The 18,155-nt window shown below is 39.2% G+C and overlaps 2 protein-coding genes and 1 long non-coding RNA gene across 5 annotated transcripts in view; 1 reads left to right on the plus strand and 2 right to left on the minus strand.

The window, feature by feature from the left end:
• Positions 1-650, minus strand: part of c4h6orf89 (chromosome 4 C6orf89 homolog) — a 47,143-nt gene extending 46,493 nt beyond the window's left edge. For 2 of the 3 annotated variants that reach the window (XM_016993309.2, XM_062978446.1), the window contains exon 1: positions 530-650. The gene's annotated coding sequence lies outside the window, so the exon portion shown is untranslated. The remainder of the gene's footprint in view (positions 1-529) is intronic. The other variant, XM_003220401.4, reaches the window with a different exon arrangement.
• The window catches only part of LOC134298405 (uncharacterized), a 43,339-nt gene continuing 25,644 nt past the window's right edge, over positions 461-18,155 (plus strand). Inside the window, exon 1 of the long non-coding RNA XR_010005469.1 lies at positions 461-599. This is a non-coding gene — a long non-coding RNA (uncharacterized LOC134298405). The remainder of the gene's footprint in view (positions 600-18,155) is intronic.
• The window catches only part of rab44 (RAB44, member RAS oncogene family), a 32,610-nt gene continuing 21,190 nt past the window's right edge, over positions 6,736-18,155 (minus strand). The window contains exons 9-14 of the mRNA XM_016993308.2: positions 15,289-16,367; positions 14,444-14,525; positions 12,826-12,940; positions 10,040-10,141; positions 8,959-9,035; positions 6,736-7,338 (exon numbers count right to left, since the gene is read on the minus strand). Of these exons, the coding sequence (XP_016848797.2) occupies positions 7,251-7,338; positions 8,959-9,035; positions 10,040-10,141; positions 12,826-12,940; positions 14,444-14,525; positions 15,289-16,367 (1,543 nt within the window). The 3' untranslated portion in view covers positions 6,736-7,250. The remainder of the gene's footprint in view (positions 7,339-8,958; positions 9,036-10,039; positions 10,142-12,825; positions 12,941-14,443; positions 14,526-15,288; positions 16,368-18,155) is intronic.

An 18,155-nucleotide genomic window follows, 5' to 3' on the forward strand; every position in this document is an offset into this window, starting at 1 on the left:
TTGATACCATTTTTTTGCCATGGGTCAATATATCTCAGTGGTTCTCAAACTGTGGGTCCCCAGATGTTTTTTGCTTACAACTCCCAGAAAACCCAGCCAGTTTACCAGCTCTTAGGATTTCTGGGAGTTGAAGGCATCTGGGGACCCACAGGTTGAGAACCACTGATCGATCCCCTGGAAATTTACGTTTTGCGGTTTGGCAAAGGATTTGGAATATTTCCCTGCCACAAACTACAATTCCCAAGTACACTGGGCGCCTGTCTTGGCTTGAATTCTCGATCCCTCCCTTTTCCAAGCCTGAGGCCCCTTCATTGGACCTTTCCAAGGGACCTTGACGTCGTTCTGAATAGTTTATCCCTCTAAAAGCTGTCAGGAAGGACCCCCTGGCAATTCAAGCGGTATCAAACTGCTATAACTGTGCCGTGTGGGCGCCCGCTCTGAGCCCAAAGTGACACGACCCAAAGTCCCGTGGGCTCCTCCCGGCCTGGGCTGAAGAAGAGCTCCCCGGTGCCTCCCTCCTTGTCCTCACCCCACAAAGGGCCCAAGGCCGCAGAGACCGGAACAGCCGCGACCATGGAAACGACGAGGCTCCCAAGCAGGTTTGTTATGATGCCGAATCTGCGCCGGCGAATGCCAGGCCTGGCTGCGGCCAGAACCCCGGATGTAGGAAGCGCGGCGCATTCGCCGACGCAGATTCAACACTTTGCCCTGCCCTTCTCAACCCCGAAGGGGACTCAAGGCAGCCTTGAGTTGTGAGGAGAGGCGGATAACGAATAATGATTGTTACAGTTATATTGAAATACAATAACTAAAAACAAGTAAAGACAAACTGAATACAGCTTTACTGTATTATACAAATTTGTTTTAGTGCATTATAAGCATTGACTTTATTTTAATTTAAAGTATTGTGTTGTCGAAGGCTTTCACGGCCAGAATCATTGGTTTGCTGTGAGTTTTCTGGGCTGTATGGCCAGATTACCATCGAATAGCCTTGCAGCTTGAAAGCTTGACTACTTCCTGCCTGGATGAATCCATTCTTGGGAGGTTATGGCCCTGATTGTTTCTTGTCTGGAATTCCCTTCTTTTTGAGTGTTTTTTGCTAAGAAAATCCAACAAATGCAACGTTCAGCAAAGGACAAGAGGGAGCCTCTCACCTCTGCATGAGTCTACCGTATACCATGCAGCTCTGGACAAGTCTACATAGGGACCACCAAACACAGCATTGCCCAAATACAAATCAAGGAACGCAAAAGACGCTGCAGACTAACTCAACCAGAGAAATCAGCCATAGCAGAGCACTTGATGAACCAACCTGGACACAGCAAATTATCTGAGAACACAGAAATGCTGGACCACTCTAACAACCACCATGTCAGACTACACAGAGAAGCCATTGAAATCAACAAGCATGTGGAGAACTTCAACAAAGGAGAAAACCATGAAAACAAACAAAATCTGACTACCATTATTTTTTTTAAAAAACTCTAAAATCAGGATAGTAAATAAAGAACAACACTCAAAAACTGGGGAATTTCCAGACAAGAAACAATCAGGGCCAACTAATCACCTCCCAACAAAGGATTCCCCCAGGTAGGAAGCAGCCAGGCCTTGAAGCTGCAAGGCTGTCCAGTGCTAATCAAGGTGATCAGTTGCAATATTCACACCTGCCTCAAACACCCTGGACTTTCTCCCACCCTGGACTTTCCACAGATATATAAACCCCACTTGCCTAGTTTCCAACAGACCTCATAACCTCTGAGGATACCTGCCATAGATGTGGGTGAAACATCAGGAGATAATGTTTCTAGGACATGGCTATACAGCCCGGAACACTCACAGCAACCCAGCAAATACAGCTTTACTGTATTATACAAATCGATTTTACTGCATTGTAAATATTCACTTTATTTTACAGTATTATTTCTTCGCTTTTTCTGCTGGTTGCCTAAAAATTCTGGTTGGTTAAGTTCCAGTTGAGAGTGTGACGTATATAAGAAATATCACTGTAATCATATCCTCTGATAATGAACTCTGCAAGTGTTAACCTTCATTTTATCAGCAGTATGTATCTTGTTATATGTGTTATGTTTTATACCAGAGTATAAAATCTTGAGCCACAAGGAGAGGTGGGCAATACATTTATTATTATCATTATCATCACCATCAGTTTGCAACTATAATACAACCACACAAAAACCAAATAGTGTTTTTGTACACAATGTAGTTTGGTTGCAGGACCCCCATGGATACAAAAAGCAATTGATGTTCCAGTCCCATTATATGCAGTAGCGTAATAAAATAGCATTCCCTATATAAAAAGAAAAAATTAAAATTTGCATTTTGGAATTTGGGGTGGGAGGTGGAATTTAATCCATGCATGCAGAATCTGTGGATACAGAAAACCAGCTGTACCCAAAAGAGTCTTTAAATATGTTGAACTCCATAACCACTTGACTGTTGGGTTTAAAAATAAAATAAAATAAAAAAAATAAGTTCAACAGACCATAAGAACTTGTGAGCTTCAGGGATGTACACAGAGCTTCAGGGATGTACACGGTGGCAGCTGGGAAACAATAATGGAAAGGAAGGAAAAGTGGAGAGACCCAGTAATTGGCCTGTCTAATGCCTTTATCCTGAACAGATGGATTTGAGCTTGTGGGGTGAGGAATTTCCTGTCATGCGTGATTTTTAAATCTCTGCTTCCTACTCAATTTAAGAAGTTTTTGAGAGGGAGAAAATGACACCTTGTCCTCTTCCTTTTCCAGAAACCCCATTCCCATAATAGAAACATAGTGTCAACAATAAGACCACAATTGTGCAGTATGTCAACCACATTTCTTACTACTGCCACCCACAACTTTATGACCTCGTCATGATCACATTTCTTGCCGATTTATCTACTTGCCTGCCCATAAAGCATCTTCCAGCAGTGGTAGCACTGCCTTGTTTCATCACCCTTCTTTGCCTTTGAGTAATCAGACTCCTTAGATCTTATCACATTGGAATATACTCTGTTTCTAAGACTCTTTGAACACTATTCCAGCCAGGTCTTATCATATGACATTTGCCCCATTCTGTCAGTAAGCCATTGCAATCTGCCTGAAAAAGTCACAGAAATGGAAGAATTGTGCAAAGGATTCTAATTGTGTTTTTTGATTTACTACAATGTTACACGTTACTGAGGTGCTGTTTTTACATGTGATTGGAAAATCAGTATGCATTCAGTCAGCTAAAATCTCGCAAGAATTGTAGTTCAGGACTTCAGGGCTATGTCACTGTGCAATATTTGGATTTTTCTTTAAAGTGATGTATTCAAATGGATTGGGAGAAGCCAGCCTTCCATGGTGTGATTAGTCAAAGCACAATATTTTGAAATCATAATCATAATAATCGGGTGTGATGAGAATACAGTATGCATCCAGTCCTAACAAATATGGGATGCATACGGATATAAACAGATTATATCTCAAGGTGATAAGGTCCATTCTGACCTTGCTTGGAGAACCGGAGATTTCCCAGCAGACTGGAGGATGTTAAATGTCCCCATCTTCACACACAAAAAGGTGTGGGGAAGAGAGAATCCAAACAATTACTTTCCCGTCAGCCTGACATCAATACCAGAAAAGATTCTGGAACAGGTCATTAAACAGGAAGCTTGAAAACACTTAGAAAGAAATGCCATGATCACAAAAGGTCAATGTGGATTTTTCAAAAACAAGTAATACCAGATTAATCTCTCTTCTTTTTTTGGGATAGAGTTACAAGCTTGGCAGATGAAGGAAATGTTGTGGATATAAGATATCTTGATACCAATAAGGCTTTTGATAAGGTTTGCCATGATATTCTTGCAAACAAGCTAGGGAAATATGGGCTAGACCAGGGCTTCTTAAACCTTTCCTTTTGTGGGACCCCTTTTGGCTTGAGAAATGTTTATATAGCCCCAAGTATAAGATGTATGCAATGGGTATAAAAATACAACATTTACTGATAGCAAATCAGCATTCACAAAGCTTGTTTAAAAAGCCAATTAACCTTGTTATGAAATGCAGTTGAAGCATCTTCTGCACAGTCCACTGTAAACGCTGATTTGTGTAAATGCCTAAAACACCCACTATGTCTTGTTCCGAAAACTTTTACTATTAAGGATCCCATCAGTAAGCTAGGGGGGGGGGGGGGCATTTGGGGTTGGGACCCACAGTTTAGGAAACCCTGGACTAGGCAATGCGCCTATTAAGTGGATTGGGAATTGGTTGAGCAACCAAACCGGGGGGGGGGGGGGGGGGGTCACTAATGGTTCATCTTCATCTTGTTTTAAATGCAATTTTTTATCCTTGTATTGTTGTTTTAATTGATTGGCTTTAACTGTTATAATATTCTTGTTTCATTTTGTATTACTGTTTTATCTTTTTATATTGCGATTTGTATTATGTTGCTGTTTATTTTGTCCTTATGTTGTTTGGGCCTCTGCCTCATGTAAGCTGCTCTGAGTCCCCACGGGGAGATGGTGGCGGGGTATAAATAAAGTATTATTATTATTATTATTATTATTATTATTATTATTATTATTATTATTATCTTGGAAAGAAGTGACTAGTTAAGTGCCTAGGCCCAGTGCAGTTCAACATCTTCATTAATGACTTGGGTGAAGGTTTATAGGGCAGGCTTGTCAAAGTTGCAGATGACACCAAATTAGGAGGAATAACTAATACCCCAGAGGATAGGATCAGAATGCAAATGATCTTAATAGATTAGAGAGCTGGGCCAAAACTAACAAAATGATTTTCAACGGAGAAATGTAAAGTAATACACAAAATCCATCCGTTGGGAGTGATTTGACAGGGCTGGACTGGATAGTCCTTTTAGTCTCCTCCAACTCTTGTGATTGTATGAACTCTAGATATCTCCCAAATCTTTTGTTGAATTTCTCCAAATTACCTTTTCTCTGCCTTTTCTGCCCACTCCTCTTTTGTATTAGGTTTATGACTCTTCGCTTTTCCATTTTCTGCCAAATCAATATGGATTTTGTGCATGCATGACTCCATGTTGCTTGTCATCGACAAGGAATACTCAAAGATGGTTTGCATTGAGTTTTGCAGCATTTTCATTTCCCTTTTGAGAATCTATGATACCCATAAAAATAATCTAGAACATTGTAGAGGTGTGGTTTTGAATAGCTTTTGTTTATGGTCTGTCTGTCTGTCTGTCTGTCTTTCTGCAAGACCAATCCTTGATCCTACAAATCCCTGTGAAGTAATATTTGAAATACATCATATTTTGTGTTATTTATGCTCTAGTTATCATCTCTGAGCTTAGTCACCAAACACAATGCTTTACTCTTGTTTATAGGATGATTATGATTAGTGTTTAATTTGTTCTTCATACTAGTACAATTTAGTTATAAACAGCTGTTTTCATTAGAAAAGTCATTTCATTTTTGTTGATTTTTAAGCTGTGTTTACGGACATAATCTGGAAGAAACTCAAATTGGCCACACTTTGTTAATACAATTGATTAAATTTAAATTGTGTTTGCTGCCCTCCTCTGGTGGAGGATCATGCAAGCAAAAACTACCATAAGGCCAGAACCTCAATATACAGAAGCAAGAAGAACGCCACCTTCTGTGCATAACCAACATTTAATGTAATGTATTTATTTATATGTATTGCAGGTTGAGTATCCTCATCCAAAATGCTTGGGAATAGAAATGTTTGAGGTTTCAGGGTTGGGTTTTTTTTGGATTTTGGAGTATTTGCATATACAAAATCTTGGAGATGGGACCTAGGCCGAAACACAAAATTCATTTATGTTTCATACACCTGATATACATAGTCCAATGATAATTTTATACACACTATTTCTAATGATTTTGTGCCCAAATACAATACAGATTAAAATGATGTATAAAAACTCTGGTAAAAGTATCAATATAAAAATTAATTAAAAATCTATTAGCATTTTATAGGGTTAAAACAATAAAACATTTTTAATTTTTTATTTAACGATTATACAACCGGAAAGCTGCATAGCACATCATTAAAAGTACACACTATTCAATTTTTAGGAGTTTTGTGGCATAAAAATGTTTCCAGTTGCCAATGGAAGGAGGGAGCCATATTGTTCTCCTTAGGGAAGGATTTCCAAAGACTGGGAGCAATCATTAAGAAGGCCCTCTCTCTTGTTCTCACCAAATGAGCCTGAGAAGGTGGTGAGACAGCGTAGACAACTGTCTGGCTATACAATTGTTCAGAGATTTTCCTCTATTTTTATACTTGTGTGCTCTGAAATGCCTAAAGCCAAAAACATGGCAGACCTGCTCTTCCTTGTCCCCAAGACAGTACCATACTGCCAATGCCATAGAAAGTTGTATGTGTGGTGTTAACCTTAATTTATCAACATAAATAGATGCTTGTGAATTACGATCGCCATCCAGTTCCTATTGAAGTTTTGTGGCAAAATTCCTATAGGTTTCAGTGATACTTTATAACTCAGATTTGTTCAGAGTCTCACTTAAGCATGCTGTGGTCTGTCTCATGATTTGTAAAGTATCAATGCTTTATGTTCTCATGAACAAGATCATCATGAAATGCCTTCAGTGGAAATGTATTAATTACACACACGTATAATATGGAAAGTTTTAAAAAATCAAATACACATTTTGTGTCATTTACACATTTATGGAATTTGTTTCCAAAAGGTACCAAATCCATCTGAACAAATTTTACAGGAATCGGGGGGGGGGGGGGGGGGGAATGTGCTGAGAATATGCATTTTTTTGCCATAAGATGCCATTTTCCCCAAGGCCTGTTCTGAACTAATTGGATATACGTATTCTGATAGTTTAGATTTGTGGATAATACTCTATTCCTAGCCATCAATGTGCTGACATCTATAAATCATTTATCATTTTAAGGGTATTTGGTACCTTTTGGAAACAAAACTCCATATTTGCCAATATGACATCAGAAAATATAAATAAATTGTAGATATTCTTGCTCGTTCTGCAAATTCTATAGGCCATTGTTTGAAAACATTTCACGTAAAAAACAAAGTACAGTATCGTATGAGATGGAAAGTTTGAGATCTGTTGTATAATGCTTGCCATCAATCTAAACCTGGTCTTATGAAATGGCTCTTTTCCAATGCTATATGAAGTGGCCTCCACACCAGAAGATACAAAATACAAATAGTTACATTGAATCTACTGATATTCACTAGCTCTTAACACTTTGTGTTCATCTTTTTACTATTGTTTACAAGCAACAACTGCTTTTCTTCTTAGGTATTACTGTTAATTCCAGAAAATCCTGTTTTAGCTGGTCTTCATGAGCTTTCAGCAACCTGCCATTATAAACATAGAAAGAAAATGTGGATTTAATATTCTGTGGAAAAATAACAGATTATCAATCTTTCTTATATCATTTGAATACCAGCTTTCACACATTTTCAGTCATATAGTTGATCATTAAAATACGACCCATATCTAATCATTAGTCTCCCCAAAAACAGACTTGTTCAATCAATGAAATGTGTTGGCTTACAACTTCCAGTTGATTCAGTAATTTTCCTCTGGTTGGGACTAATAATTTAGGACACAATTTACATCCCTTACATTATAAAATTCTAATCCAGTTCTGTGTAAGAAATAGATTTGTGTATAGACTTTCCATGCTGGATGTGCTACCTTTTTTCCCTGAAGAAACTTTGTTTTTACTCGAGATGTTCTATCTCTTGCTGTAATGATTATGATGCAGAATGTAGCTTCATGGGTGTTATAGGGAGACATTTGTAATTGTCCATAAAATAAAAACATACAAAAAAAACCCTCCTGTCCACCCTGATAGGAAATGGTGAACCTCTGCTTGGAATTCAACGTATTTTGATCTCTGTGGTTGAGATTTCTAAATAGCTAAAGTTGCAAATCCCAGGATATGATGTGATGCCATCATGGCAATTAAAGTGGAATATCCCAAGGTGATCCCCAAAGTAATATAACCATGTAATGCAGTGGTTCTCAACCTGTGGGTCCCCAGATGTTTTGGCCTACAACTCCAGAAATCCTAACAGCTGGTAAAATGGTTGGGATTTCTGGGAATTGTAGGCCAAAACACCTGGGACCCACAGGTTGAGAACCACTGATGTAGTGTGATACCTGGGTATGCCTTGCTATTTAAAAACATGTTATTTTAAATCCAGTTCTGGGCACCACAATTCAAAAGAGATAATGACAAGCTGGAAGGTGTCCAGAGGAAGGCAACTAAAATGATCAAAGGTCTGAAGACCATGCCCTATGAGGAGCGTCTTAAAGAACTGGGTATGTTTAGCCTGCAGAAGAGAAGGTTGAAAGGAGACATGATAGCCATGTATCAATATGAAAGGGTGTCATAAGGAAGAAGGAGCAGACTTGTTTTCTGCTGTCCTTGAAACTAGGACTAGGAGCAATGGGTTCAAAATATAGGAAAGGAGATTTCACCTGAACATTAGGAAGAACTTCCTGGCCGTACAAGCTGTTCAACAGTGGAATTCTCTGCCTCAGTGTGGTGGAAGCTTCTTCCTTGGAAACTTTTAAACAGAGGCTGGATGGCCATCTGTCAAGGATACTTCGATTGTGCTTTTCCTGCATGGCAGGGGGTTGGACTAGATGGCCCATGTGGTCTCTTCCAACTCTATTTTTCTATTATTCTATTGACCTCACACATCTTTATGTTGCTTATGGGAATCTGCTTAATCAAACCTGAGTCTGTTAGCTATAGAAGTAGCCATATAGGTAGGAAAATCCACCATATTCCAAAGAACAATGTTTTAGTAAAACTTCATTCATTCACACTACTGGTTGAAGGTGAGAATCTCTGTGGTTTGGGGTTTGTTTTTTGTTTAACAAACTCTTTATTTTATTTTTCATTCTACAAAATGATACATTGAGATCCACAACCTGAAATCAGGTGGGGACCAATGACTCACCCGACTAACTTGATCATGGAATCAGTCACATTGTGACCAGAAGCAGCACTGCATTCATAAAATGAGAGTCCATATTCCTGGTACAAATGCATAAGACACTGTTATGATTATACATGACACAAATTTTTATAATACCAGGGGTTGCCAACCCAGCTTTCAGTCCCACCAGCTGATCTAGAAGTTACACATCCACATACTGGTCATAGGCAAATGCCTCTATTCTAGGTTTAAATAAGAAGAAAAAAAGGTTACGTTTACATTTTGTCTTCAGTGGGTACTCATTGAGCCAGCAAAATATATTAAAAGGCCTTCAGCTCCAGCACATTTTTAACTTGAAATCATACATTTTCAATCAACCCAAGTTCTAAGAGGCTGAGAATATAGAAAGGAGACCTCAAAACGACAAAAAAAAAATCTGGCACCTTGAAGACTAACATGATGTCTTATGGCATGAGCTTTCAGGGATACTGTCCACTTTATCGGCTGCACAGTTGTTCGATTTATATAAATTGTGGGACAGAATACGATCATCGTAGCCATAGCTGTATTATTTCCCAATTTTGGTTTTGATTTTAAGATAAAATAGCAGGATTTGAAATATACAATTTGACTGCTGTTTTGTGCCTTTAAGCTCTTTCCGACTTACAGTGATCCCAAGGTGACCCCTTTACTGGGCTTTGTAGGGCTGAGAATACTAGTTTATGCTTTGACTGAGGGTTTTCATGGCTGAGCAGGGAATTGAACCCTGGTCTCCAGTCATACTCTACTACTCAAAGCACTACTGCATGCCGGACTTGACCTCCCAGTATCCCTTAGCTAGTATGACTGGTAGACTATTCTAGGAGCTATGGACCAAATCAGGAAATTTCCCAAAATCTGTAAAGAAGTAAGAAGGAGATGGTGCTACCACGAGACAATCACTTCTTCCTCCCCACTAATCTACATTCTCCCTTTCCTATAGAGATCGTTCAAATCTTCCAGAAGAGACTTATCCATTACATGGGTTAGACTTAACCTAAATGTGGCATGTTTAGCCTTAACCAGATTAGGAACAGATCAAAATAAGTGTTCAGGGGCATACCTTGGCCAAGTATTCACCATCCTCCATTGATACTCTCCTTTCAGCAGCGCAGTCAGTTTTGTTACCAAGAAGAAGAACAATAACCTCATTTCCTGCTCCTTCCTGTGAAGAAAGACACCTTCTTTTGGGTGGTATAGGAACCTATTCTTTCTGCACTATTTCAGCCACTAATGCAAACTTTTCCATAATGAGTCAAATTACACATCTGAGTCCCTGCTTGTATCTGTAGTTCCACCCACCATTTCATATGCTCCCACCACGTGGAAGCTGTCAAGGTCCCAGAAGGGCACTCTACTGCTCTTGCAATGGGGAAGAGAATGTGGAGAAGCCAGTTAGGACCACAAAAAACTAGTCTCAGATTGGTCTGATGGGGAGAAGAAATGAAGGTGTGTTCTCAAATTGAGCACATCTGCCTTTTCATTCCCTGGGAATCCAGACCAATTGTATCATCCCAATTCCTTAACTTTCACACTAATAAGCAAAAGTACCAGGTCCCCTCCCAGGGTTTGAAAATTGACAAGGAGTTAACTTTTTGATGGAGTGCAATGGCAAGAGTAAAGCCCTCTGCACCTGATCCCCAAAAAGGCATATCCACATGTACTAACACTGTACCAGGCTATATGTTAATCATGTTCTGTGTCATTGGTTTGCTTTTTTAGGGCCTCGTCACACCTGAGCATTTATAAACTTTAAACCCGGAATTCTGCCTCCTGCAGAATTCTGGGGTTTGTACTCATAGTTTGGTGAGGCTTAGGATCTGTCTGGCTGGACTGTTTAAAGCCCCCTTTCTAAAGAGGATTTAAAGTGGATCCAAACTCTAGTGTGATGAAGCCCTTATTCAAGACAAGCAGATTAGAATCCAGTTCATATTAGGACAAGTATCCACGGGCAGGGGAACTTTACACCACCCTGTCTGATTGTTATTAATTTAACTCCTACACACAAACACCCATCTCATTCCACATAAGGGCTTGAAAAAAACATATACAGCTTCATTGACATCAAAGGGGTTTCTTTTTCTGAATTGTTTTCCTGGCCAGGCTCCAATCCCAAATGAGGATGACTTTATGCTAGAAATTGATTTACTCCCCTACCAGCTAATTAAGTAGGAGTTACAAAATGTCCTTGCTTGTTCATGTAACTTTGTTCATGCCTTTTTGAAAAACAAACCTATACACAAAATTCCAAGTGCCGTTCCTAACAACAAAAGTATTGTTTTGGTTGTATTTATATTCTGTTTTACCTCTATGGGGGTCAAGGAGGGATACGTGGTCCTCCTCTCCATTTTCTCATCACAGCTCTGTGAGGTATATTAGGTTCAAACTGGTCCACAGAAGTATGACTTATTAGAATATAGCGCTCCTTGGTTTTTCTGACTGTTGCCTCCTCTGCATTCACTTATTCCACTGTTTTAGTGGATTGTTTCTAGCAATTACGTGGATCTGCACTAGGACTGTTCTGTTTGCAGATATGGTCCCACAGTCTAAAGACCCGATTTTCTCAGATCTGTTTTAAAAATTAGAGTTATACACCCAGTGTGCCTTTTCACTGATACAATACAACGGTAAAGCTCTTTTTAAAAAGTAAAGTAAAAAAAGGAATGCATATTGATCTGATGTCTCTGAATTATAAGAAACCCACACAAGATTGGGAACAAAATGTTGCAACTAGTGTCAGAAATTGACAAAAATAGTCTGGTCTGACAAAAATATCATTTGGATTTTTAAAAAAATAATAATAAGATGGCTATAACCGTAAATGCCATAACTTCCCACCACATTTGTCTGGAGGAGCCCATTAATGACCCAAAGTTGTCAAGTAAGGATTTGAGCACAGGTTTCTGAATCCTAGCCCTTACACTTCATTGGCTCTAACTCATTGGCTTTTTAGTAGGCCTAAATTTAATTCCAAGCAGATTGACAGTACAACCCCCCCCTTATCCATGGATTCGATATCCATAGTTTCATTTATCCACATTCCAAAGTGTCTGTGGGCCTCTTTAGATCCTCCAGTGGTTTTTTTTTTGTTTGTTTGTTTTTTTGCATATTTCTAGCCCAAGTATAGTCAAAATATAGGGCTCACTATTGTTTCAGGTGTTCCAGGGCTGCGGGGCTTGGAACATATTCCCCCATGGAAACAGAGATCAATTGTACTTCTTATAGCTCTTGCTACTCCTGCTATCTTAATTCTGTGGAATGGGAAATATATTTCATCATGCTGTTTAGCTGAACTGGGATAACACGATGGGAATGACACTTTAATCTTTACACATCTATTAGGAATTAAGCCTCACTGAAAGCAGATTTACTTCTGAATGAATGTACACAGGATTTATTTTTATTTTTTGTATATCTATAACAAGTTCAGAGCCCTTGATAGCACAGCAGGTTAAACTGCTGAGCGGTTGAACTTGCTGACCAAAAGGTCAGCAGTTCGAATCTGGAGGGTGGGGTGAGCACCCACTGTTAGCCCCAGCTTCTGCCAACCTAGCAGTTCAAAAACATGTAAATGTGAGTAGATCAATAGGTACTGCTCCGGCAGGAAGGTAACGCCATTTCATGCAGTCATGCTGGCCACATGGCCTTGGAGGTGTCTACAGACAACGACGACTCTTCGGCTTAGAAATGGAGATGAGCACCATCCCCCAGAGTCGGACATGATAGACTTAATGTCAAGGGAAAACCTTTACTTTTACTTATAACAAGTCCTTTACTAGTCAAAGTTAAACTCATGTAAACATTATTGAGGGAAAGAAATCAGTAATAGGGTAGAATTGCTAACCTTACCTGGATGCAACTGAGCCAATACTTCACGTCAGCAAAACTGTATTCTGAGGTGATGTCATACATCAATACCACTCCATCAGCCTTTCGGAAGAACTGCTTGGTGAGACTGTGGTATCTGTGGGGAGGAAATGCATTTTCCTGCAACGTTCATATTGGTAGGTTTCAGGGATGGGAATCGCCCAGACTTCAAGATGTTAGTGGAATGTAATCCCTAGCATTCTTCAACACTGAGATATGATGGCTTACACTGCTAAGCTTTCTAATCCTACTGGAAACACAGCGCTAAGTACTGAAGAGTGAGGAATGCCTCATAGTGAACAGTGGTAATAGGGTTAGATAGTATGAATGACCCAAAGTGTCCTCCCTCTATGTCAGGCATGGGCAAACTTGTGGGCGTTGAAGTCCAAAACACCCGGAGGGCCCAGGTTTGCCCATACCTGTTCTATGTCTACCCATTCTCTCTGTGATGTAAACTGATACTCTTAGGGATGTTTTCTTTTCTTCTTCTTCTTCTTCTTCCTCTTCTTCTCATGAATTTTCTCTTAACCTTCAAAGATGTAGCTAGCTTAGACCAGCACACTGAGTAACTTTCTTATCTTAGAATGGAGCTCCAACAAGAAAGCTTAGTTCCTTTCTCCAAGCTATTGGTATATTTGCTCCTTAAATCAAGATGTCTAACCACACTCTAACAAGTCCAGCATCTGAAGGACCACACAATTCTTATCCCAGGTCAGCTAGAACATGTTTTCTAATAGGTTTGCCTTCATATTAGAATGAATAATTTGGCTGTTATAGCAGGTGCACGTTGAAACAAAAGGAAAAACTCTTCCAAAAAATCTTGTCTTTTCACAGCATGAAGGGCTCTGTGCATGTGTGTGCGTGAAATGGGTCACAAAGATTTCTCAAGGCTGTTTACGCAAAAAAATGGGGCAGCTCTTAAAAGATTCTAAAGTAATTACAAACACATCTGCAGTGTTTTCTAAAATAATGAAGTGGCAGGGAAAAGAGCTGCAGCTGTATTTAACACTTTGTCCTTCTCTCATGAGCAAAATACAACTATACACATATCAGCAAAGGCAAATATAGCCAAGTGGTGTGTGTCTGTATGCTTAAGAAGTCAGTAAACAAGCACATCAACACCTACTCTTTGTTTGATGCATTTACAAATATATATAATCCAAGCACAACCCTATTGTAGATTTGCACAAACACTCAGCAGTCTAGTCTTGCCAAAAATAGTTCAAATCCCCCACAGTCAACACTGGGCCAGCTAAAGATGTACTGAATTTGAACCCAGCTTAGATTAGGGGAACTGAAAATTATTTAGAAGTCGAAGAATTGTTGCCATAGTGAAAACTGGAGAGGGCTGTCATACTTAATGGTTGTGTGAAAGAGGGAGTTTTAGCAAGTCTTGCTTGTCATTTGCTGAAATTTCCTCTTCCGCATAACCATTAAGTATGACTGCCTTCTCCTGGCCTGGATTTCTGCCAGCATTGTAGCTATGCTGAGGGAGGTTTCATTTTCTTGGAAGATTTCATATGACAACTTTTTTAAAAGTCAAAATCCACTATCATCAAATTCATCATCAATGTCTTTTCAATACAACCCCCTGCAGTACCTTTCTTGGCCAGCCGTGTCCCACAGTTGCAAAGTGAAGCACTTGTCATCCACAAAGAGGTTTTTGATCCGATAATCAACTCCTAGGAAAGACAATGCAGCTATTTACAGCAAAGTTCAGTTCGTGTCTCCAGTTGCTTCAAAGAAGTGAAAAGGACAGGCTGCGCCTCTACCGATAAAAATAAAATACTGAACGTTTCATATGCCCCACATTAACATTTTACGGAAATTGACAGCCATGGACAGTACAGCACTCAAAATGTCCTCTATCATTAGCATATAAATCTTACAGGTACAAAACCTGACATGAAAGAGAGAAACTGACTTCCAAGATTGTATTGATTGTTATGCGATGTTGTAACCCACCCCAAGCCATGGAAAGAAGCAGGTAAGAAATAACTATTATTGACACAAAGACATAGTATGACACAGCAAATGAGATATATATGCTGGATTTCATACCACAAAATCACAAGTCGAACATTTCCCAAGTGTTTAGGACTGTGTGAATTATTATTATTATTATTATTATTATTATTATTATTATTATTATTATTATTATTATTTCCAACTCCTCTCATGCCACACTGTATTTAAGGTTAAAACTTCCAATATCATCATCAACTCTATCTCCATTATTCAAAAAATACTTAGCTTTTGTATGTGTTTGCCCTCAACTGGTTTAGGGGAGGTTTAAGGAGAAAGCTTACTGTCACCAACACACTTTTCTGCAGTCCAGTTAAAAGCAAATAGAAAAGCAATCACTGAACCCATTGCCTTCTAAGAGAAATATCTAGATGCATATCGCATTGCATCATATAATAAGATGATGGATTAATGTCATACCTATAGTTGCAGTCACATTTCCACCAAATGAATCCTCCTGTAGCCGACACAAAAAGGAAGTCTTGCCAACATCAGTATTTCCTACAAAGAGCACATTGTACAAGTGGTCTGGATGGGAACTAACAGCTTTGGTGACTTTAGAACTTTCTTTTGTGCCTACATTCATTTGGCAATCCCTATCATCTGCTTTAACTTTTTCTTCTGCATCCTTTATTGTTCTAATGTCTTGACTCTTCTTACAACCAGATATGTGCATATTTCTATCTGGTCTGTGCTCTGATAACAGTTTTTTTGGCCCTTCAGGGTTTTGTGCCTGCATCTCTGGCTCAGGCATGTTTTTTAATTGGCTGTTTGATACAAATGAACTTTTGGATCCACCTCCAATCTTCACGTTGGGCAAAGTGATCCTAGATGAAAAATCAGATGGTGCCGCATCCTTCATCAAAGTCTCAGATATACCTTTATCTGGCATTTTCATCTCTGGAGATAACCTTATCACTCCTTTCTCTAAAGCTAGCAGTGAATCCTCTTTGCAGTCACCATCAACACGTGTCTTCAGCCCTGAATAAGCCAATGGTTGAGCCTCAGGCATAAGACTTCTTCTTGGCATGGGCTCTGGCATTTTGACTCTTGGATTATTTTGCTTCATCTCCAGATGACTGCCCTGAACTCGAGTTGGTCCTTCTTTATGCTGAATCTCTCCTTGTAATCTAGCCTTGCCAACAAGGATTTCAGAAGTCCTCTTTTCTGGACCACTGCTTTTTGAGGGAGCTTCTTTTGGAGGTATTTTTTCCTGTATGAACCTTTTCTGAGAATTTCCACTTTGCTTAATTTGGACCATAGGTTCCTGTCCTTGAACAACAAAGTTATGTCTTTGTGGTTGGTGTGACTCAGATGCTTTGATCTGAGCTGCTATAGCTTCATTCAGCTCTTTGAACAAAGAGCTTTGCCCTACAGGCTCCTCAGGGAAATAAGGCTCTTCTCCAATAGAGTTTGCCACAGGATCCTCTTCAATAGAGATCACTCTTGTTCTGGAGACTGAGTCAGTGTTGCTCATTGATGTAACATCATTAAATGCCCTAGATAGAAATAATAATATATGACAGTGCTTATTTGGTACACTTGCAACAAAGAAACAAGGACTGAAAAGGCACAAATCTGGGAACTCAAGGACATATAACACAAAAAAACTATTCTCAGGTGAAATGCAGTACTTTCATAGTTGCTTTTCATGCAAAGTAAGAACTGAACACATCTATTTCTGGTATGTCTGAAAGGTTAAATGTTGTGATGTCCAAATATCAAAAGAAAGCATACTTGTAAATTACAGTGAATGTTGTCCCACCAGAAAAGAAATCAGCATTCATTTAATAGGAAAATACAATAACGTTTCTAGAAAGCTGTAGAATATGCATTTCTAAAAGATTAACATTCATACTTCCATGTCCAGGCTACAGAAGACAGGAACTTTTAAGGTTAAAATTCACACTTCTTTCTCTAAACTAAAGAGTTAATTGTGCTAACCACAATATGAATATTCATATTGTGTCTGATCAAAAGGGCTTTAGACCATATTTTTGGTGGCTTGAAGTTGACATCTCAAGCATCAGCCCAAAAGCAAACTCTAAATGCAAGGATGAGAATTCTAAGGGAGAAGCTGACGGGCAATGTAGGATCCACAGTAAAACCAACAATATATTAATAGGTACCAACAAACAGAGGTTTGGGTGTCTGTATGCCTGCATACAGAGTTTGGGGAATAAACTAGATGAGCTTGACATCCTAGTACAAGGAGGTAAATATGACATTACAGGCATAACAGACATCTCATGCTATCACCCCCATGATTTGAATATTATGATTGATGAATATAACTTATTCAAAAAGAAGGCATGTGGCAGAATAGGAGGAACACAACATATGTTGAAGGCAAATTCAGTTGCACAGAAATCCATGAGAATGATCAGGGAGGACCATTTGAGCGCATTTGGATACACATATATGGAGAAAGCTGTCGTAAAAATAAAAGCAACATTGTAGTAGGGGTTTGGTACAGCCCACCACAGCAAGAAGAGGTTGTGGCTGATACTTTTCAGAAATAAATCTCAGAAATCTGCAAGACACAAAAAAATAGTAGTTATGGGGGACTTCCATTACCCTGATATAGGCTGTTCAACAAATTATTAATGTGCCTTGTAGATTATTTCCCATTTGAAAACATAGAGGCAGCAACAAAGGGTCAGCAATCATGGACTTAATCCTAATCAATAGGAAGGAGTTGGTCACTGGAATCAAAGTAGGCGGTACTTTAAGGCAAAGTGTCAGTGCAATGAATTCCTAGCTGTGGGACAGGGCAAAGAAAAATACAGTCAAACACAGCCATTGGGTTTCAGGAAAACATGATTTAAATAAGTTCAAGGAAATACTGTCTGAAATCTCATGACTAGCCTAGAGGGAAAATATATACAGCAAGTGTGGGAGTTCTTGAAAAATGAGTTGCAAAATATTCTATGGAAGAAGTAAAAAAGGAACATCTGAAAAAGCCAAGGTGGCTGCATAGTAAGCTCAAGGAGGAAGTGAAAAGAAAAAAAGATATGTATAAAGAACAGAAGAATGAATCGCCAAGGAAAAGCACAGATGTAAAGCCAAAGCTTATAGGAATAGTACAACAAAAGCTAAAGCTCGGACTTACGATGACTCTATCAGGGGGGTTTCTTAGCAAAATTTGTTCATAGACACTTTGTCATTGCCTTCTTCTGGGACTGAGAGTATGACTTGCCCAAGGTCACCCAGTGGGTTTAATGGCCTAGTGGGAATTCGAACCCTGCTGTCCTAGTCCAACACAACCACTATACTATGGTGGCTGT

This window comes from Anolis carolinensis, chromosome 4, assembly GCF_035594765.1.
Source record: "Anolis carolinensis isolate JA03-04 chromosome 4, rAnoCar3.1.pri, whole genome shotgun sequence".
Taxonomy (NCBI): domain Eukaryota; kingdom Metazoa; phylum Chordata; class Lepidosauria; order Squamata; family Dactyloidae; genus Anolis; species Anolis carolinensis.